We start from the raw sequence: 23,769 nt of genomic DNA on the forward strand, positions 1-23,769 counted from the left end.
AATTTAGGAGTCAGATTAATTACAGAGTATAGAAACAAAACTCTAGTGGGAGTAACAATGGTTCAGAAAATAGTCCAGTTCTAATTCTCTCAAAGGAAAAGTCTTAACTGTATCTTAAAAATCACATTTATCCTGAAGACAACACTCCACAGCATCTCAATGTTCTTATTCAGGCTAAGGAAGTGTGTCAGCACTGACTCAGAGAAAAGACCATTTCTTGGACTGAATCACTAGCAGTGTTTCCTGCAGTCTTAGATTTGTCACTGGGTCTGCTAAGCAACAGAAAAACAATTTCAAAACTTCTTATCTTAAAAGATCTCGTAAGAGAAAATATCAACATTGCTCCCAAACTCAAAGTCCAAAGGTCGTGAGAACATTGAACAGTCTTGTGAGACTGCAATAGAAAGTTCTTTGAGATCTTTCTTGTTCCCCCTTTTTCCATTTTAAAAAGTTTTGGCAGTCTCAAGATACCTAGCACCACTTTGGAAAGATGAGAGTGGAGTATCCCAGTTAAGAACACACGTTAGTATTCATTCTTAGTTTCTGAGTGAAAACTGAGAAGAAATGACTTTTTCCTGAAAGATTCCTTAACAACAGATGAAGTTCCATTTACCATTACTGAGCAGATGACTCTGGCTCGCTCTTTGATCAAGATTCCTGAGTCCTAAGGGATTTTCCTTTCCTCAATCCTAAGCCTCCTGTATTTAAAGAACCTTGGGTTAAAAGTGGGGGTATGTGTAGGAAGAATAACTCCAATAATTGATATCTGTACTCTATATTCTAGGAAACATTTCCAACCTATTCAAAGTAAACAAAAGAATATAATCAAAATTATCCTATCTTTCCCTGACAATTGCTTTGCCCCACCTTACAAAAAAAATAACAATTCTAAACTCTCATTTCCCACACTGGAAAGAATAACACAAATATATAATTGCCAAAATAATTAATTCCTTTTGTTCATTCACTTATCTGTAAGCATTTATTGAGTTCCTAGTATGTTCCAGACATTGTTTTAGATACAAAATGAGTCTAGAAAGATGCATAGACTTCAGTGATGAGGATGTGGATTCTATGTGTCTAGAGTGCTGTTTCTGTTTCTCTGCCAACCAAGACCAGTGGTACTCAAACTTGAGCAAGCATCAGAATCACTTGGAGAACTTGTTAAAACTTAGATTTTGGGGCCCCACAAAGAGAGACTCTATTCAGTAGGTCTGAGATGGGGCCCCCAAATTAGCATTCTAATAAATTCTCAGGTGACATTGATGCTGCTGGTTCGGGGACCACACTTTGAGAACCACTTACCAAGAAATGCAGCTCATCACACTATGCCTGCTGATTCTCAAACATTGTACATCTCTCTTCCAAACAAGGCAATGGCCTTAGAAAGGCTTTTTACTCACAACTGAGCAGAATTACAGTTCCCAGAACCACCTCAAATATCTAGGATTGGTAGCTCCAGAAGAGAAGAAAGAAGTATAAAAAATAAAGAGAAAATTCTCTTTCCAGGGGCTTTGCTCCCTCCTTGTTTTTCTTTTGTTTTATGCCCCATCACAAGAAATCACTCTTCTATTATGATTTCTCAATACAGGTGTTATGGAAAAGAATAACACACATTCAGATTTTTCATACTTCTTTACTTTAATAAAATCATAGTTTTTCTTCTAAATTCAGTTCTCTTGGCCTTCTCCCCCACCCCTTTTTTGTTGGACTATCTACTTTCTGAACGAAGAATAGAGTTAGAAGGAACACTGAGAATTCACTTAATCCCTCTTTGGCCTCAGACAAGACTGAATCTAAACCATCCCCAAATATAGCAATTTTCAGTACAAAGATGAACAGGCACTAAGAACCTCCCATTCAACATTCTGTCACATACTTGAAGATACTATCATAATATACTTTCCCTCAGCCTTCTCTTCTCCAAGCTAATCAACCTCGACATTTAGACTACTTCATTAGATTTCCTGAACTTTAAATTATTTTGATTCTTTAATAAGTTTATCCCACCTTACCTCAGGGCCTGAATTATATGTTTATTGTTATCAGGAAGACTTCTTTTTGGTATGTGAAAAGGGGAAAGTTAATTTATAGATTAAATAAAAAGGAATTTAATTGGAACAAAGAAATATATATATAAATGCCACTATAATATAATATAATGGCATTCACTTGAACAATTAATTTCAAATATCCTTTATTTTGTTAAAAGAAATAGTAAAGCCCTATAGTTTTTAAAACTTTATAAATCACCAGCCATTTTATACATAAAACGGATGGGAGTTAGAGATCTTTTTAAATATGCCACAGATTACACATAACCATGTTTCATGACACTTCACACAGGAGGAAAACATTATTATTGTTCATTTGCTTTTTTTTGCATAGTGTTTACTACTTAAGCTGGAGTTTATCCATGATTTAATTTTGTATGAGTCTAAAATTACTGAATGTATTATTGTGATTATTCACTTCTGTGAAAATAATTTCTCTGATTCAAGCTTTGAGAATCAGAAGTGTTTAGAGAGTCAGTGAGTACAGGACAAGATAGGATGAAGTCCATGTAAATCATGTGTTTCTGAGCAGTTCAGAAAGGAAAAATAGGTAATACTTTGGAATACGGGGTAAAATGGGATGATTCACTTTAGTTCCATCTCTCCCATTCTAAATATCACTATTCAAAATTTAATCTTTGCTTTCGGAATGGTGAGGTGCTCTAGTCCAGCGCAGGCCTGAGGGATAGGTTTTGTCTCCTTGCCTATTGGGACCAAGGTGTACGGTGGAGGCGATGCATTTAGTCTCCAGAGAGAAGGAAGATGCTGCTTGCACAGCACTTCTACTCACCAGTCCATGCAGCAGCAAGGGTGTTGGCTTTGAAGGAAGCCAACTGTCCTGCTCTCCCAGCCAGAGGTAAAGAATTGCATTGGTGGCCACTAGAGGGAGGAGGATTAGGAATAGAGTAAATTGTGGGGAAAAGGCACCCATGAAAAACGCACATGGGACAACCAACACATCACCAACCACCGCCTAACAGCTACCTCTCTGAGGGACTATCATGGGGTCTGCAAACACCATTAACCCAGAGACCCAGACACCAGTAATTATTGTAGTATCCCAGTATATAGCCCCTTAACTTGGATGGCTGCAGAAGGGAGTTTGAATAGTATTGTGGGAAACATACAAGCACGCAAACACAAACACACAAGCACACAGACATACATTCTCATCCCCCATTACAAGACGTTACATCTGTGCCGTCTGATTCTTGCTCATTTTCTTATTTAAAACTCTTGATGTTCTTTACCAAGAATGTGTTCACGAAAAGCAAACAGCCCACCTTCAAGATAGTCTTGGGAGAAGCACCAGCAGAGACACTCATTGTGCCAAGATGTATTTTACCAACAAATCTGTACAAATTACATGAGGTTAAAAACAAACGGAATATAATATAATTAAAGCAAAGTTTCTTTTGCTAAATTACAGCTTGAAGCAAACCTGCAAGAAATATTTCCAATTAGCTTCTTTAGCAAACACAAAGCATAGCTCAGAATGTTTTGCTTTCCATCCTGCCCTCTGGGTGGGCTGCCTAGTGGGTGTCTTACCTCCAGCACAAGTAGCTGAGCATTCTGACCAAGGCTGATGATTCCATGTAAAGCCAACTTCATTGTCTCCACTGCCCGTCCGGGTGATGGGAACGTTGAATTTATACCTAATTCCCAAATTCTGTTCCTGAAGCAGAACCTGACATTGAAAACAACTGGTGAAGATAATTAAAATACAATGAGCCTTTATTCAGATATTTACTATTTCTTTTGAAGAAGAAAATGTCATAATGTAAGTCTTAAGGGAAATTTAAGACAACTTTTAGAACACATGCAGTTATACTGAATTTTCTACTTCCGTTTTCATGGGTAACTTGGAGCCATTTCTCTCATTTGCCTTATTTGGTTATAAAAATATTGTTCAAGCAGGCATTGAAAAGATCAGTCATATGGAAAGAGCACTATGGTCTTAACTTTACACAGACTTTTACACCCTTGGGCATACCATTTTACCTTTATTTACTTTAATTTCACCACTTTAATTTCAGATGATAAAGCCTGCCCCTTCCTACTTCACAGGGCAGATTACAAAGATTAGAAATGAAGTGGCAAAGGCATATTTACCATGACAATGAGATTTTCTGAGGTGGGACCTAAAGCTTCTAAGGATTCTGGTTCGTCGGTTGGCCTCTTATAGTGAAAAGCTGTCCCAGCAACATCAAACTTCCTAGGCCAGTCAATAGTCCAGGCACCATTAATATAGTAATCATCCCCTTCAGATTTTAAAGCTAAAAAAAAAAAAAAAAAAAAAATCACTACCTAAAAATGTGAAACTTCATTTACTACAATGTCACTCATTAATCATTGCACTGAAGTGTACAATGAATATCTATTTCCATTTCGAGACGGGAATCTTTTTTTTTTACAGACAACACCAACAATTTATTTTTTGTTACTTAGATATACATTGTGAAGTGATTTCTAATGAGGTGCCAGGAATTCTACCACAGAAACAGAAATATTTAGTAATCTCCAGCCACCGTTGGTAGAAATTCAGTAAGTACATTCTTTCTCATAGATAATGATGCTATATAATTTGGTAAAGTAGAAGTACTATGATTCACCTGCCAGTGAATTAGTGTCTCAGAAAATACCAAAAAATGCATATTAGATTATTCAAAGTCAATAAAAGTTTTCCCACAAGAAAACATCAGACTCCGACAACTTTGTACAGAGTAGTTCTACCACACATTCAAGGAAAAAATAATTTCAGTTTTTCACAAAACTCTTCCAAGAGGATAGAGAAAGAGAATATGTCCAATCTCATTTTATGAACCCAGCATTTTCATGTTCAAACCTGGCCAGTCAAATAAATAAAAATTATGCAACAAGAGCATTCTTGAACAAACATGCAAAATGTAAATAATTAAATAAAATATTAGCAATTGGCATAAAGTAATATAGAAGTTAATACATCAGAAGTAAGGTAAGCTTATCCCAGGACTGCAATGCTGGTTTAAAAATAGAAAATCAATTAATATACTTTTTCATATTATTAAAGGAAGAAAGGCAGATGATTACCTTAACAGATGCAGAAAAAGCATTTTAAAAAGTTCAATATTCATATATGATTTAAAAGAAATTTTAGTAAACTAGGAAAGCGTGAAACTTCATTAATTTTATAAAAGGCAAACAAAAACACTCAAACAAAAATGTATAGTAAACATCAAACCTAAAGATGTAATGTTGAAGGCATTTTCTTTAAGATCAGGAAAAAGTTAAGGATGCCTGTTACCATCACTTTTATTCAGTCATTGACTGTGGGATCTAGCTAGTGTAACAGAGTAGAAAAAAAAGAAATAAAGGCAATGAGGAAGGAAAAGAAGAGCCAAAAGACTCAGTTTTTTTTTTCAGATGATATAATTTTCATCTTAATGTAAAAAATCTAAAAGAAATTATAGAAAAATAAGACATTTAATAAGAAAGTTTGGCAAGTTTTGATATAAAAATCAATATATGAAAGTCAGTTGTATTACTACATCAGGAAGGGCAGTTATAAAGCAGTTTTAAATAAGGACATTCTCAGTGGCAATGAAAAATATAAAAATACATAGTAATAATTCCATCAAAAGGCAGGCAAACCCTTAGTGGAGTTAATTATGAAATTTTAATAAAAATCATCAAGGATGATCTAAACAAGTGGAGAGAAATAACCTGTTCTTATAAAGACTCAATTTTGCCTGTATTAAGCTACAGATTTAGTGACTTTCAATAAAAATTCCCAAATGGTTGTAGAGAGCACTGTGGTGCTGCAGGGCCTGGTAGCACTTATCAGCAGGAGGTAGAAGCAGGGAGACGAGGAAGGGATCAAAAGTTCACAGAAGTGGACATTCAAAAGTGGATATAGTATGTATAAGGCAAAAACCCTATCAGTTGACTATATTCTACACAAGGGCCTGAAAGACCTTCCACTTATTAGAACGATAAAGAACCTGCTGGGGCTTCCTTGGTGGCACGGTGGTCAAGAATCTGCCTGCCAATGCAAGGGACACAGGCCCGAGCCCCGGCCCGAGAAGATCCCACATGCCGCGGAGCAACTAAGCCCATGTACCACAACTGCTGAGCCTGTGCTCTAGAGCCTACGAGCCACAACTACTGAGCCCACGTGCCACAACTGCTGAGCCTGCGCTCCAGATATGTATCTAATAACATATTATAGCAATCTAATAGCATATTAGAATTGGCCCCGCACCGCAATGAAGAGTAGCCCCCGCTCACTGCAACTAGAGAAAGCCAGCACACAGCAACGAACACCCAACACAGCCAAAAATAAATAGATAAATAAATAGATAAATAAATAAATAAAAGAATGTGCTGGTGAGACAGGCACCAGCATCACTGAGACGCTCTTCTCTTTAAGCTTAGAACTGTCATTACAGAACTGGGCTCGCAGACAGCAATGGGGATGATCCCAACATACTAGAGGCCAGGAAGTATGGCGTAACCATTAGAATGGAGGTGGGTACAGTTATCAAAAACAATAACAAATTAGCATGGCAGTCAGGAGTAGTCATGGAGATATTTAACAGAATACAGTCTTCCAAGGGGCCCAAGAGATGGGCACTTTTCTGATCCAGACCCACTGAGCTTAAGCAGAGGCTGGGTGACCAGGAGATAGGATCCTGCAACATCACAACACCACAGCACTCAGTGGTAATTTTTCCTTGCCTTTCCTCAAAGGACGTAAAAGCCATTACCAGCAGGGAAAGGGAAAATCCAAATATACTGAGGACTGTTGGGCACAGGGACTGAGTTGACCTGAAGTGGCAAATGGTGCCCCTTGTTTAGGATAAGACCACGTAGAAGTAAAGTAATAAAAGGAATTTTGACCCAGGTCCAGCTCACAGAGTGTCCACTGAGTCCATGAATCCAGTCAGTGGTCATTTCTCTCAGACCTGAATTTAAAATGGAAACAGGGGACTTCGCTGGTGGCGCAGTGGTTGAGGGTCCGCCTGCCAATGCAGGGGACATGGGTTCGTGCCCCGGTCCAGGAAGATCCCACATGCCACGGAGCAGCTAGGCCCGTAAGCCATGGCCGCTGAGCCTGCGTGTCCGGAGCCTATGCTCCGCAACGGGAGAGGCCACAACAGTGACAGGCCCGCGTACCGCAAAAAAAATAAAATAAAATAAAATAAAAATAAAATGGAAACAGTATACTTGGTAGCTGGCATAACCTTCACATTTATCTCTTGATCTGTAAAATAACACCTATCTCAGTGGGGAAGACCAGGTTGAAGTCTCTGAAACTTCTCTCCTTCCCCCAGCTAAAACAGTAAACTACAAACAATACTGCATCTTGGAGTGGGGGCGGGGGTGTGTATGTGTGGATTGCCAGAGATGAATGCTACCCATAAGGTCTTAAAGTGTGCAAGGCTGGTGGTCTCTACCATATACCTATTTACTTCACTTGTGTGGCCCCTACAGAAACTAGATAGTTCTTTTTGGATGATAGTAGTCTGTTGCAAACTCAACCAAGGGGTACTGTTGCTGTGCTGGATGTAGAGATGGGATTCTTGACCATTTTCTTAAACACAAATTAAAATAGTAATTTTCCATGTGAATGTCAAGAAGATATTAAGTATTTATAATGTTATTGATAGAAAGGAATGAAAGGCTTATCTATAGGAATAAAAATGTGGAACTAGCAAGGGAAATTATGACTAAAGGAATAACTGGGGATGGAGGTGGGGTTAGAGAGCAGATTTTCCTGTCCAAATATTAAAACAGTAATTATACAAATATGGGGTGGGAACAACCTGTGGTATGGCACACAGATGGACAGAACAATAGAACAAAATGGACAGTTAAGAAATAAACAAAAGTACATATGGGAATTAATATATAACAAAGGAAGCACCCTAAATTAGTAAAGGAAAGATAACAAGAAATGAAACTAAGACAAAAGACTAGCTTTTTGGCAAAAAAAAAAAAAAATGCTGAATTTGTCTCATTCTTTATATAAGAATAGATACCACCAATCCATTCCTAGGTATATATCCTAAAGAAGTGAAAATAGGTACTCAAACAAATATATGTACACACATGTTCATAGTAGCACTATTCCCAATAGCCAAAGGTAGAAACAACCAAATGTCCATCAATGGATGACTGGATAAACAAACTGGGGTATATACAATACAAGGGAATAATAACATTCAGCTATAAAAAAGAATGAAGAACTGTACATGCATCAATGAGGATAAGACTAAAAAAAAATTACACTGAGTGGAAGAGGCTGAGGCTAGACATAAAAGGTCACATATTTTATGCATCTATTCATAAGAAATATCTAGAAAAGGTAAATCTATAGGGACAAACAGCAGATTGGTGGTTGCCAGGGGCTGGGGAATGGGAAGTAACTGCTTAATGGACACCGGGTTCCTTTTGGGGTGATGAAAATATTTTGGAATGTACTAAATACCAGTACGCTGTTCACTTTAAAAATGTTTGAATTCTATGTTATTTGGATATTACCTCAATAAAAACAAAGTTTAAAAAAAAGAGAGAAAAGAATAAATGCCAGATGGGTAAATATTTAAATGTAAACATAGTTAAATCATAAAATGGTAGGAGAAAATGTAAGAGTACTTTTTAAAAAATAATATTGGGGTATTGAAAAGCTTTTCTAAGCATGACCAAAACCTCAGAAAGTATAAAGAAAAAGATTAGTAGATGTGCATGCATAATTTTTTAAACCTCTATAGGAAAAAACATATAAAAAAGTTTAAAAATATGTGATAGAAAAAGGGTTATTAGCACTACTATACAAAAACTTCTATAAATAAATGAGTGATAATTTTGATAATGATTATCATGCTTTGACAGTGACAAACACGTCAGTTTAATTTTTTTGTTAGTATGCTAGCTTCTTCAAAAACTTTATCAGGCCAGATAAACAAGCAGGCCCAAAGGACTAAAAGGGTCATGATGCAGAGTCTCTGACTCTCTGGACCTCTGCCACTTGTTCTTAAGAGTATAGACTATTTTCATTCCCGCTACCCCCATCTGCCTGGCAAATATATCTGTACTTTCTTGACTTCACGTATGTTATAAAATTCATTTGATTGTCAAAAATAAATCTAATTAATCTTTTGAGATAAGAACATGTTAATGAAATTTAAGTATTATTTAGTCTTAAATTTGTCTTGTATTTAAAATTTTTTATTTTCAACTCTCACAGTAATTCTCTGTCTCATTTGAAACATCAAAATTACTTGGTTATATAGGACATCTGAGTCTGTATCACATGAAACAGTAAAAACAAAAATAAAAACAAAACCTCTAGCTGCTTTGAATTCTCCTTCAATTTAAGCTCTCACTTTCCATTTTCCCATCTACTCACTTAAGGAATCCTAACTCACCTTTGCTGGTACCATAATATAGTTCAGAAAAACACCAAACATTTAAGAAGGACTGAATAAGAATTTACTAAGGGAGAAGGATGTGGCATTATGGACAAAGAATTATCAAAGGGAAAACATCTGATGTCTTATTTTTGTTTTGATTCTTGCTGATGCAGAAAAGAATCTAAAATTATGGTATAAAAATAAAGGAGTCTTCCTAAATAAAGGAAGGAAGAGCCTGATGATACTGGTATTCTACCTAAAGATGCATTCTAGATATAGTCTTATTTTTAAAAGATTTAAGGAAAAACAGGTGGTATTTTAAGGGGAATAAGAACTCAACCAGATTTCATAAGGGTCTCTGCAGAGTCTAAATCTGTCTCAAGGGATCAAACATCAAATAAACAGAATTTCCACTTCTTTACAGAGGAAATAACGGGGATTGGACTTGCCCTCCAATTATAAATAACTAGAAAACTCACAAAATATATGAATCAGCTGTTTTTAGACATTGGCCAGGACTGTGCAGGACTGTGACACAGGCAAAAAGGAACACAAGGTGAGTCATATAATCTCCCTAGATTCCTGCCTGGAGGCACTTTCTGTCAGTGTAGACCATGAGAACCCAAGCAGAGGATGGTGGTCTCACTGAGTTAAGGAGACAGAGATCAGAAACTGGGAAGACTAAGATACTTGGAATTTGCAGAACCAGAGAATTAGAGTAAAAGGAGGGAATCTGTTGCTGAATAGTAATCCATGTATGCATAGGATAAAATTCCATGAAGCCAGGCCAAAAAAACCCACCAAAAAACAAACAAACAGAAACAAAAACAAAAAACTAGATAACCACAAGCAGAAAAATTTCTAGAGAAAGAATTCAGAGAGTTTCAACCACTAGGGCATTCAGCAGAGAATCATGCCTTTTTAGTAGGGCTGAACTCTAGAATTAAGGCTACTCTGGACTCCCGTAAACAAAGCTCAAATACAAGCCTCAAAGATATCAAGCTCATCAACAAGTTAGTTAACACTCTTTAAAGGATAAAACAACAACAACAGCAAAATCCAGACTCTCAATAAAAATATATTCACAATGTACAACATCCAATGAAAAATTACTACAACTGGCAAGAAAGGGGAAGATATGGTACAAACCATGAAGAAAGCCAAGTAAAAGCAACAGACTCAGAAATGACAGAAATTATGGAATTAGCAGAAAATAACTTTCAAACAGCTATTAGAAATATACTCAAGGATTTTAAAGGAAAACAAATATAATGAGAAAAAACTGGAAGATATATACAGATGGATGCTCAGATCTACACAAAGAAAGTATGCCAGATACAATAAATATGTAGGTAAATAGAAAATAATTTTTCTTATTTTTAAATTTTTAAAAAGGATAACTGACTCTTTAAAACAAAAATAATAACAATGTATTGTAGGGTTTATAACATATGAAAAAGTAAAATGTGTTTTTAAAAAATAGCACAAAGGATGGAAGAAGACAATGGAAATAAACTGTTACAAGCATCTTGCATTATACATAAATGGTATAATATTATTTGAAGGTATACTGTGATAAATTAAAGATGCATTTTGTAAACTCTAGAGCAACCACTAATTAAATAGAAAAAAGAAGTATAGCTAATAAGCCATTAGTAGAGTCCAAATGGAATACTATAAAACACTTGATAAACCTAAAAGAAGACATAAAAGGAGAATAAAGGGAAAAATACACGGAACAAATAGAAAAATAGCACAATGGTAGACTTAAACCCAATGATTTTAACAATTACATTAAATATAAATGATCCAGACGTGGAGCTGACAAACTATGGTCCACCACCTGTTTTGTAAATAAAGTTTATTGTAACACAGTCATACCCATTTATTTATGTATTATCTGTATCTGCTTTCACACTACAATAGTAGAACTTAATAGCTGAGATAGAGACTTCATGTCCTGTAAAGCTGAAAATATTTACCATCTGTGCCTTTACAGAAAAAGTTTGGCAAGCCCCCCATTTAGAGACTGTAATTGAAAAAGCAAAGATGGTTAGATACAATAAGAAATCAGAGTCAAACTACATGTTGTCTAAAAGAAACATATTTAAAGTTCAGAAACACCTACATGTGAAAAGTGGATGGATGGAAAAGAATTTACTATGCAAGCACTAATCAGAAGAAATCTGGGTGGCTAGATTAGTATCAGTCAAAATAGATGAGGGTCAAAGAATATCATCAGAAATAAAGAGCAACATAGGATAATTATAAAATGCTCAATACATCAAGAAAATCTAACAATCTTAAATGTCTATACACCTAACAAGAAACTCTGAAAATAAATGAAGCAAAACCTTACAACTAATGGGAGAAATAAACAAATCCACAATTCTAGTTGGAGATTTCAACATGATTCTTTCAATATTTGCTGAAACAAGGAGGCAGAAAATAAATAAAAATGTAGAAGACTTGAACAAAACTGTCAACCAATTTAATCTAATTGACATTTATGGAATACTAAACCCAATACCACCATAATATACATTCTTCTCAAGTGCACATGGAACATTCACTAAGAGATACCATATTCTGGGCCATAAAAACACACCTCAACAAAAGAACTAAAATTATCTGTCCATAATGGAATTAAGAAAAACCCCCAAATATTTGGAAATTGAATAATATCTTCTAAGCCATGCGTCATATGGTAAATAAAATATTTTAAATTGAGTGTTGGAAAATAAAACTATCAAATATATGGGATGAAGTTAAAGCAACGCTTAGAGGGAAATTTATAGTGCAAAATGCCTATTTTAGGTTAGAAAAAAGATCTTTAAGATCAATAATCTAAGTTTCTATCTTGAGAAGTTAGAAAAATAACAAATTAAACACAAAGTGAATAGCAAAAAGGAAAAAATAAAGAGAAGAGTGGGAATCGATGTACTGGAAAATGGAGAAATAATAGAAAAGTCATTTAAACCAAAAGCTTGTTCTTTGAAATGATCAATAAGGTTAATAAACACCTCACTAGAACAATCAAGAAAAAGAAGATACAAATCACCAATGTGAGGAATGAGAGAAGAGCCATCACTACAGATCCTACAGGCATTCAAACAGAATAAGGGAATATTATGCACAAAATTATGCCAATGAATTCAACAACTTTATATCTATTACAGAAACTGAATTTTTCATTAAAGACTTCCCACAAAGAAAACTCCAGCCCAGATGGCTTCACAGTTGAATTCTATCAAACATTAAGAAATAATACCAATTTTACCCAGACTTTTTCAGAAAATAGAGAAGAAAGGAATATTACCCAACCAACTTTATGAGGACAGGTTTATCCTAATATAAAAACCAACAAAGATGTTATAAGAAAAGACTACAGACCAATATCCCACATGAACATAGATGCAAATATTCTTAACAGAATATTAGTAAATCAATTGTAACAATATATATGAAGGATAATAAATTTATGACAAAGTGATTTTTATTCCAAGAATGCTAGATTGATTTAACATTTGAAAACCAATCAATGCATTTACTATATTAACAGGAAAGGGAGGAAAAAAAAATAACACATGATCATGCAGTAAACCTCAAAACCTATTCATGAAGAAAACTCTCAAAACTAGAAACAGAAGGGAACTTCCTCAACCTGATAAAGGGCATCTACATAAATCTTCTAGCTAACATTATATTTAGTGGTTAAAAAAAACAAACAAAAAACCCCAAAAAACTGAATTCTTTCCCTTTAAGATAAGCAACAATAAAAGGCTGTCCAGCCTCCTCACTTCTATTCAACATTGTACTGAAGGTCCTGATCACTATTATAAGGCAAGAAAAACAATATAAAAGACACAAATATTGGAAAGATAGAAGTAAAACTGCCTTTGTTGAAGGATGACATGATGATCTATGTTGAAAATCCTAAGAAATGTACAAAGCAACTATCAGAACTAATACATGAGTATAACCAGGACACAGGACATGAGGTCAATACAAAAATAAATCAATTGCTGTATAACAACTGACAATTCAAATATGAGATTAAAATATCAATATCATTTACAATAACATCAAAAAGCATGAAATATTTAGTGATAGATTTTTAAAAAAATCTATATGTGCAAGATGTGTACACTGAAAAATAAGCATTATTGAACAAATGTAAAGACTTAAATAAATATACAGGTAAGTCTTTTCACGTATTGGAAGACAATATTTTTAAGATGTCAATTCTCCCCAAATTGATCTATAGATCCCAAATAATCTCTTTTTGTAGAAATTGACAAGCTGATTCTAACATGTATATAGAAATGTAAGGGACCTAGAAAAACAAAAATAATTTTGAGAAAGAGGAACAAATTTGAGGACATAATGCTTCCTATTTTCAAGACCTAATGGAAATCTCTATTAATCAACACAGTGTGGTTTTGGTTTAAGGACAGACATACGGAACAATGGGAGGGAACAGAAATAGACCCATACATTCATGTGCAATTGATCTCTAACACAAATGTCAAGGTAATTCAATGGGGGAAATAACATTCTTGAACAAAGGGTGCTATAGTAATTGAATATCCATGTGAAAATAACTGAATTTCAATCCTTACTTTATACCTTACATAAAAACTCAAAATGGACCATATATCTAAATGTAAAAGCTAAACCCATAATTTCTCTAAGACACATTGAAGACAATCTTTGCAATCCTGGGGTAGGCAAAATTTCTAAGATAGGATGTGAAAGCACAAACTATAAAAAAATTAATACATTAGATTTCATCAGAATTAAAAGACACCATTAAGAACAGAAATAAACAAGCCACAGATGAGAAGAAAATATTCATAAAACATATATTTGAACAAGACATAACTAGAATATATAAAGAACTCAGAACTTTATAAAAAGAAAAAATGTAAAAATAGGCAAAATATTTGTTTAGACATTTTACAAAAAAAAATATCTACATGGGTAGAGTTAAAAAGACTGACAATACCAAGTACTGACAGGATGTAGAGCAACTGGAACTCTTTTACATTACTGGTGGAAATATAAATGATACAATCACTTTGGAAAACAATTTAATTAATTTCTTATAAAGTTAAACATGTACTTATCATATGACCTGGTGATTTCACTCCTAGGCTTTTTATCCAGGAGAAAGGAAAACATATGCCTGCACAAAACTTGTCTATGAATGTTCAAAGAAGCTTTATTCATAATAGTTGAAGACTGACAATGACCCAGATACCCATCAACAAGTGAGTGGATAAATAAATTATGGTATATCCAAACAATGGAATACTATTTGGCAATAAAAAGGAATGAACTTCAGATACACTCAACAATATAGATGAATCTCAAAAACATTATGTTATGAATGAAAAAAAAGCCAGATATAAGAGTGCATACTATATGATCCTATTTATGTGAAATTCCAGAATAAATAAAAGTAAAATAATAAAATGTCAGAAAAGAGATCAATGTTTTCTGAGGCTAAGGCTAGGGGGACTTGACTGCAAAGGGTAATGAGAGAATGTTTTGGAGTCACAGAAATGTTCTACATCTTGGTTGTGGTATTTATATGTATATGTATATCTATATCTATATATAGAGAGATACAGATAAAATTGTAAATACTTTGTGAACTATACACTTATAATGGATGCATTTTATTATACGTAAATTATACCTCATTAAAATTGATTTTAAAAAATCAACTATGGGGTTTCCCTGGTGGCACAGTGGTTGAGAGTCTGCCTGCCGAAGCAGGGGACACGGGTTCGTGCCCCGGTCTGGGAAGATCCCACATGCCGCAGAGTGGCTGGGCCCATAAGTCATGGCCGCTGAGCCTGTGCATCCGGAGCCTGTGCTCCACAACGGGAGAGGCCACAACAGTGAGAGGCCCGCATACCGCAAAAAAAAAAAAAAAAAAAAAAAATCAACTATGGGACTTCCCTGGTAGCACAGGGGACATGGATTCAATCCCTGGTCTGGGAAGATCCCACATGCCGCAGAGCAACTAAGCCCATGCACCACAACTACTGAGCCTGAGCTTTAGAGCCCGTGAGCCACAACTACTGAAGCCCACTCACCACGCCTACTGAAGCCCAAGCGCTCTAGGGCCCACGTGCTGCAACTACTGAGCCTGCGCACTGCAACTACTGAAGCCCATGCACCTAGAGCCCACGCTCCGCAACAAGAAGCCACTTCAATGAGAAGCCCGTGCACCACAACGAAGAATAGCCCCCGCTCACTGCAACTAGAGAAAGCCTGTGCACAGCAATGAAGACCCAACGCAGCCAAAAATTTAAAAAAAAAAAAAAAAAAATCAACTAACCCAGTGAAGAGCAAGCTATAAACTACTAATTTTTTTGTTTAGTTCTTTCATGTGGAACTTCCTTTTAACATGAAAGTGTTCTACCTCAAAGCAGTATGTCTTTTCCTTCATGATACTGTGGTGCTTTTCCTCATTAATTTTTAAAATCTAGCAAAATATGCTACTTACCAATATAGTTCTTTGACATGGCAACTTCTCTGACTTCAATGTGAACAGAGCCTCTTGGTATCTGCACTACTTCCATGTAGCCTGGAACACAGAAGACAGCCAGTAATAAGCAGCATCTGGAGCTTTCATCAGAAAATGAGTGTTTAGTAAGCATTCAGTAATAACAGTTTCCTTATTCTTCCATGCTTTCTTTTGCACTTTATAAATTGTGAATAATGAGCAAATTCCCCTTTGGGTTCATGAATACATCTAAGGGTATTTTTCTTTTCCTCTAAAATTATCTCAAGATATCTTTAAAGTCTCAAGATATATAATATTGGTTCATTTTTTTTCCCTCAACACATGGCCCCCACTTCAAGGCTCTGTGGGAATTCCCATCTTAAAGAAACGTGGCTAAATGAAGTCAAGTAGAAATGGAATAATATGTCCTTAAAATATCTAACCTGAAGCCATATTTAATATTTAAAGGACTGAAAGCAATTTGGGGGAAAACCATTGTCTGCCTGAATAAAGAAATTTTTAAAATAAGGGGGGAAATCAAATATTTTGGCTATTCCAAGTACACCAGAGGTGTGAGGAAGAGTTCTTTCTACACACTCACCTCCTCTGGGCAACGAATCATTGAAGAACCCTTCAATGGCATCACATGTGCTTCCATCCCCTCCACAGACTCGACATCTATCTTCCCTAGCATCGGATCCCAAAATATTATCACAACCTACATGCTGAAAACAGAGAAGAATATTCAGTGTATCAAAAAGAGGAGGAACTCTTGGACCCACTAACCAAATGAATATAACTTATTTATTTACGTGTTTTTCCAGTACAGGAAATCTAAACAGGAAATACTTTCCTCTTTCCACTTTTACCTTCATTCCCTAAGTAATTAATTCTAGCTAACACTTCTCAATACATAAGTTTAAAGAAAAAAATTCTGATTCCCCAGGAATGTACACCTGTATTTCTAGCTTAGACTTCTTCTTCATGTATAGATAGATACCAGGCTCCAATTCTTAAAATATTGTAATTTGTTGGCAATGGGCTCTTACTTATACCCTCAATTAAGAAATGCAAGAACTAAGAAAAAATGGCATATGGTCCTACACAACAAGGGTTATAACAACAAGAGTCTTGACTGAGCATTATGGTTTGCCCTTTCTAAACCACTGGCTCTTTTGGATATCCAATTTTTAGTGTTAGTGTCAAGGATTAGTTGTGGAATTCATGCCTGAGGAAATCTCTAAAAATGAATACCTGTTTCCATTAGCTGAATAAAATTACCATAAAGAAAAGGAGATATAAACATGAAATTTTATTGTAGAAGCTGAAATTCTACCTTTCAATTTTGTATTTAATCATAGAAATGTGGCCTTCATATATTTTTGGCATATTTTGGCACTTAAATTTGTAATTTGACTTTTAGCCATTAATACCAGGCATGCAATGTCTGAATATAACCTGTGCCTGGGTCTTGGTTATCTGAAAAACATTTTTATACCGTCCCAGAAATAACTTTTTCTTCAAGTAAGTAAATAAACACACACACACACACACACACACACACAGTGCAACATCAGATACATTTGGTGACAAGTTAACCAGAAGGACAGAAACTTGCAAGAAATTATGAGACTAACTAAAATAGACAGTGTTTTTTTTATCTCATCTTAGTTTCTGGCATTTAGTTTTATGTTTCTCTTTAAGGTCAAATAAAAGCAGACAAGGAAAAAAGTTAAGAAAACAGTGGGTTTTGTGGCTAATTTCTTATGATAAGATTCATACACAGGTCTAGGAAAATACCATGTATTTGCTCCTGCAATTCCCAACTGGTCTGGTTAATTCTCTGAAGTAAATGCATTAATAAGAGTAATTCTATAGCAAAAACCATTATAAATGCTTCAAAAGAAGACAAAATGGGAAGAGCATAGCTGTTTTACACTTTGAGGAAATATTTTGCTATGAAATATATCAAATAATCTTTCAGGGCTTCCCTGGTGGCACAGTGGTTGAGAGTCCGCCTGCCGATGCAGGGGACACGGGTTCATGCCCCGGTCTGGGAGGATCCCACATGCCGCGGAGCGGCTGGGCCCGTGAGCCATGGCTGCTGAGCCTGTGCATCCAGAGCCTGTGCTCTGCAATGGGAGAGGCCAGAACAGTGAGAGGCCTGTGTACCGAAAAAAAAAAAAAAAAAAAAAAAATAATCTTTCATTGAGAACACACAGTAGACATATGAATGAGCTGAATCCTCATTCCCCCTCTTTGCTATCATCTTGTTTGTAAACAGAAGAATGATGGAAATTAAATTCCAAAATATCTTCATAGCTCTAGCAATCCCTATAAACATAACTAGAATACCAGAATAAATCACACTTGCATGGTGCTTGAAGGTGAATGGATAATTCTACCTTTAACTATGTATATTTCCTTACTGAAAATTAAATTAAAATGCAGCCCTCTTTATTAAAAATTAGCATAGTATTAATTACGAGCTACTATATGAGAAAAAAAAGACAGAAGTCTCAAAAACCCCAACAAAAAGCAATGAAATTCATAATCTGAGCAACCTTGCATTCTCCATTGATACAGATATCCAGTGAATCTGCATTGCACTGAGTCCCATCAATCACCGCAGGGGCACGTTCAGTGTAGAAATTGTAACCTTCAGCCAAGCAGTTTAACGCACAAGGTTTTACCCCACCTGGACAAATATAGTAGAAGAGAAATAAATGGAGTGGTTCTCCTAAGGAACAGTGATTCAGTATCATCCAGAGCATATTTACGATTGATAACAGACCATCACTCTCTGACTGTATACCTAGATGTGTAGGTTTCTTTTCTTCTTTGCTAAAATTTCATGTTTACTTTCACTGCTTGTGCAACTTGAAGGAGGACCTGCTGAGTAATCTTAAGGTTTTAAAATTTCAGGTATTTCCCATATATATTTTCAATATATTTTAGGTCAAAAGGGATCACAGTGGAGGTAACTGAATGTTGAAAACAATAGATGAAATAAAAGCCATTTTGAAAAACTAAAAAAATAAAGTTTAGGAAGGCCTTGAGAATGACCTTGTATGACAAGTAGAAATTTATGCAAATTATATCACTTGTTACTGAATACGATACAAAAACTGCTACTTCAAGCAGAGATATGGTAATTATAAAATAAAAGTAAACTCAGAACTGCTTTAAACATATCATATTCCATGAAAGTGGCTCTAGCATGGAGATAAATTCTTATGAGATTAGCAAGTCAAAGATAAAATTAATTATAGCACTAAATTTGAAAAATTCTCATGAGATTAATAAATCAAAGATAAATATTGGGTTGGCCAAAAAGTTCGTTTGGGTTTTTCTGTAAGATGGACAATCCAATATTACATAGCATCAAACATTTTTAGTTTAAATAAATTGAATAAAACCTAAAAGAAATAAACTCGAATAATTTTTTAGAAAGCTAATTTTATATTGTGAATAAATGCATACAGTAACTTGAGAATTTGCATTTTGTAACTTGAAATTTGTATTTCAATAGCTGTGTGTGTATTTCAAGGTTGACGTGAAAAATAGGTATAAATAGTAGCAATTTTAAAAAAACAAGCAGATTACATATCACAACTTCTCAGTATATTGGAAAAGTAGCAATCAATATGGATTTATTTTATTCAAAACTGAACATAAAAAAGCTATTTATAAAAATGTAATTATTGATTAAAATTAGGACTTAAAAATACTTTCTGTTGAACCTTTGTTTCATGATGTTTAAAGCACTTTGGCCTTATTATAATGATCTGATAAAATTTCTTTGAAATAAAAAAGACTTCCTCTAAAAAAGAAAATTAGACAGAAAGATGAAATGACATGCCTAGGTCTTAGTGAAGGTAGAAACCAGGTTTCTACGGGGTGAAGTAAAAGAGAAGTCAACTGAGTGATGGAGACAATGATAAATTATAGAGAGAACAATTGATTAAAGTAGATCACTGTTACAGTTGACTTTTGTCATGTAAGAAGACGGCCCAATATTGTCAGACATTGTTTTTTCAAGAGGAGATGGAAACCTAGACTTTAAAAATATAAACTCTTGGGCTTCCCTGGTGGTGCAGTGGTTGAGAGTCCACCTGCCGATGCAGGGGACACGGGTTTGTGCCCCGGTCCGGGAAGATCCCACATGCTGCAGAGCGGCTGGGCCTGTGGGCCATGGCCGCTGAGCCTGCGTGTCCGGAGCCTGTGCTCCACAACGGGAGAGGCCACAACAGTGATAGGCCCGCATACCGCAAAAAAAAAAAAAAAAAAAAAAAATATATATATATATATATAGAAACACTCTTCTTGGAAACTCATATAAAGTTTTCAAAAATACTGTGGAGGCTAAAACATGTATATAAGTAAAAACGGTTCCTGAACTGCCAGTTTACAACCTCTGGCTGAAGTCTGTGTTTTCTTCCATTTTCAATGTCTACAGGCTATAGAACTTCTATATAACATAATGTTATTATTAGGCTTAGGTTAATGATACATTTTGCTGTACTGAGAACAGAAATAACAAGTAATAAATAAAATAATTTCTTCCTGAACTGATAATCAAGGTATTATATTTATTTTTATAAGATTCTCATGAATAAAATTGCTCTAAATTTCCACAGATCTAACTGGGATTTTTTTTTCATTACTACCTAGTGTAGTTCTTTCGCCATTTTTTATTGTAATGCTTTGGAATTTAATGCAGCTTTTTATGCATCAGACTATAAAAAGAGAACATGAGTCTTTTATTTACACAATTTTAGTATTAATTATGTAAGGTAGTATTTGATAGGCAGAACACATAAATGCTCTGGTTGTATTCCTTAGCCCACTGCACTGTGTGATAATGATACAAATATATTTATTCTTCCTTTATTGCTGAAGATGTGTTCAGCTTCCTCTGCTACAATAAGTTTTCAGAAGAGGTAATGTTATTTCAAGAAAGGATTTAAGATGATTCTCTGAATGGAAGGTCACATTACCAATTACCTTCAGTTAAAGCTTATTATAAATTTAGGGTTAATTTACAAAGCACACAATTATCTAGATGCTAATTATTAAATGTGTGAATTATTTCAGAGACTTACTTCTACAGTAAGACAAAACAATCCCAAATGTATATGCACCTAATAAAAGCAATTCAAAATACATGAAGCAAAAACCTACACCCACACACAAAAAGCAAAGCCATAAAACAGTTGAAGATTTTAACACACTTCTCTCAGGAACCGATTAAAAAACCAGAGCAGAAAAAAATCAGAAAGAATATAAAAGATCTGAACAATACTATCACCCAGCTTGACCTTGTTATCATATAGAACACTATATCCAACAACTGGAGAAAACACATCCATTTCACATATACATAGAACATTCATCAACCTGGACAATAAGCTGTATCATAAAACAAATTTCAACTATTTTAAAAATTTAAATCATACAGAGTATTCTCTGATCATAATGTAATTAAATGATAAATCAATAACAAAAAATCTGGAAAAAATCAACTATTTAGAAATAAAAATAACACAGTTCTAACTAACCCATGGGTCAAAGAAGAAATCACAATGTAAATAAGAAAATATTTTCAACTGAAGGAAATAAAAATACAACAAATGTTAGGAATGCAGAACAGTAAAATAAACCCCTCCCCCCAAATAATAATAAGAGCAAAAAATTAATTAGAAAAAAAGTACTAAAACCAAAAGTTGATTCTTTGAAAAGAGTAATAAAATTGATAAACTTCAAGCAAGAATGATCAAGAAAAAGAGAGAAGATACATATTATCAATAGCAGAAATTGAAGAGTGTATATCACTACAGATCCTATAGATACTAAACAGGATAATAAGAGAATGGTATTATCAATTATCTGCGAATAAATTGGACAACATGGAAGTAACATAAATTTCTTGAAGACACAAATTCAAAAACTGACATAAGAATAAAAAAATCTGAATAGCTCTTTATCTATTAAAGGAGTTGAGTTTGTAATAAAAAAATTATTTTCACAAGAAAATACCGAGCCTAGATGGTTTTATTAGTAAAATCTATTCTAAGGAAGACATATTATCAACCCTACAAACTCCTTCAAGATAAATAAGGATTCTATTTCTGGAAGCCAGAGTAATTCTGATATCAAAACTTATCAAAAACATGACAAGAAAAAAATTTACAAATCAATATTCCTTATGAAGATAGATGTAAACATCCTTAATCAAATATTAGCAATTAAGCCCAATAACAAGATAATAAATAAAAAGATAATAAATCATTATCACATAGGGTTTATCCTGGGAGTAAAATGTCAGTTTGACATTATAAAATCTATCAACTAAGTCACTATATTAACAGAATAAAGAAGAAAAACACATATAATTAATACATGCACAAACTGTACTGAAGGGCCAAGTCAGTGAATTAAGGCAAGAAAATAAAATAAAAAGGTCTAAAGATTGAAAATAATAATCTCTATTTCCAGATAACATGACTATTTACCAAGAAAATTCTAAACAATCTACAAAACAACTATTAGAACTAGTAAGGGAATTTAGAAGGGTCACAGAATACAAAGTTAATATGTAAAAATCAATTGAAACAATTGAAAATAAAAAATTCTAAACTTTTATTTACAGTAGTGTCAAAACCATAAATTACTCAGGAATAGATTTAACAGAAGATGTGCATGACCTTACACCTAAAACTATAAAGCATAGCTGAGAGAAATTAAGGAAAACATGGAGAGATATACCATGTTCATAAATCAGAAAATTCAATATTGTTAATATATCAGTTTTTCCTCAATTGATATAAAGATTCAACATGACAAGAATCATAAACCCAACATGTTCTTCTGTAACCATTAACAACTGATTCTAAAATTTATGTGGAAATGCAAAGCACTTAGAATATACAAAGGACTCTTAAAAAAAAGATCAAAGTAGGAGGAGCTTACACTACCCATGTCCAAGACTCTACAGTTAATCAAGTCAGTGTGGTACCAGCACAGGATTGACAAATAGATCAATGAAACAAAATAGAGTCTATAAATACACTAAAAATACATACCACACCCCCAAATTATTTTTAGACTATAGATCTAAATATAAAGATCAAAACCATAGGCTTTTAGAAGAAAATATCTTCCTGAGTTAAGGTAGGCAAAGATTTCTAAGACAGGACATAGAACACAATGACCATAAAATTTTAAAAAATTAGAATTCATCAAAATTAAAATCTTATACTCATTCAAAACACCATTTAAAACATAAAGAAAAGCAAAGAAAGTAAAGAAAGCCATAGGCTGTGAGAAAATACTTGTAAAACCTATCTGATAAATGAACCACTTGAGAATAAAAAGATAAATAACCAATTTAAAAATAGGCAAAGGCAAGAGGCATGTGAAAAGCTGCTCAACATCACCAATTATTAGAAAAATGAAAATCAAAACTACAATGAGGTATCACCTCACACCAGTTAGAATGGGCATCATCAGAAAATCTACAAACAACAAATGCTGGACGGGGTGTGAGAAAAGGGAACCCTCTTGCACTGTTGGTGGGAATGTAAATTGATACGGCCACTATGGAGAACAGTATGGAGGTTCCTTAAAAAACTAAAAATAGAATTACCATATGACTCAGCAATCCCACTACTGGGCAAATACCCTGAGAAAACCATAATTCAAAAAGACACATGCACCCCAATGTTCATTGCAGCATTATTTACAATAGCCAGGTCATGGAAACAATCAAAATGCTCATCGACAGATGAATGGATAAAGA

At 34.4% G+C, this 23,769-nt stretch overlaps 1 protein-coding gene across 1 annotated transcript in view; it reads right to left on the reverse strand.

Moving 5' to 3' along the window:
- The window catches only part of ADAMTS6 (ADAM metallopeptidase with thrombospondin type 1 motif 6), a 262,282-nt gene that overhangs the window by 45,075 nt on the left and 193,438 nt on the right, over positions 1–23,769 (reverse strand). Inside the window, exons 15-19 of the mRNA XM_065875405.1 lie at positions 18,533–18,666; positions 16,570–16,693; positions 15,969–16,049; positions 4,167–4,330; positions 3,603–3,741 (exon numbers count right to left, since the gene is read on the reverse strand). Of these exons, the coding sequence (XP_065731477.1) occupies positions 3,603–3,741; positions 4,167–4,330; positions 15,969–16,049; positions 16,570–16,693; positions 18,533–18,666 (642 nt within the window). The remainder of the gene's footprint in view (positions 1–3,602; positions 3,742–4,166; positions 4,331–15,968; positions 16,050–16,569; positions 16,694–18,532; positions 18,667–23,769) is intronic.

Source organism: Phocoena phocoena, chromosome 3, assembly GCF_963924675.1.
Source record: "Phocoena phocoena chromosome 3, mPhoPho1.1, whole genome shotgun sequence".
Taxonomy (NCBI): Eukaryota; Metazoa; Chordata; class Mammalia; order Artiodactyla; family Phocoenidae; genus Phocoena; species Phocoena phocoena.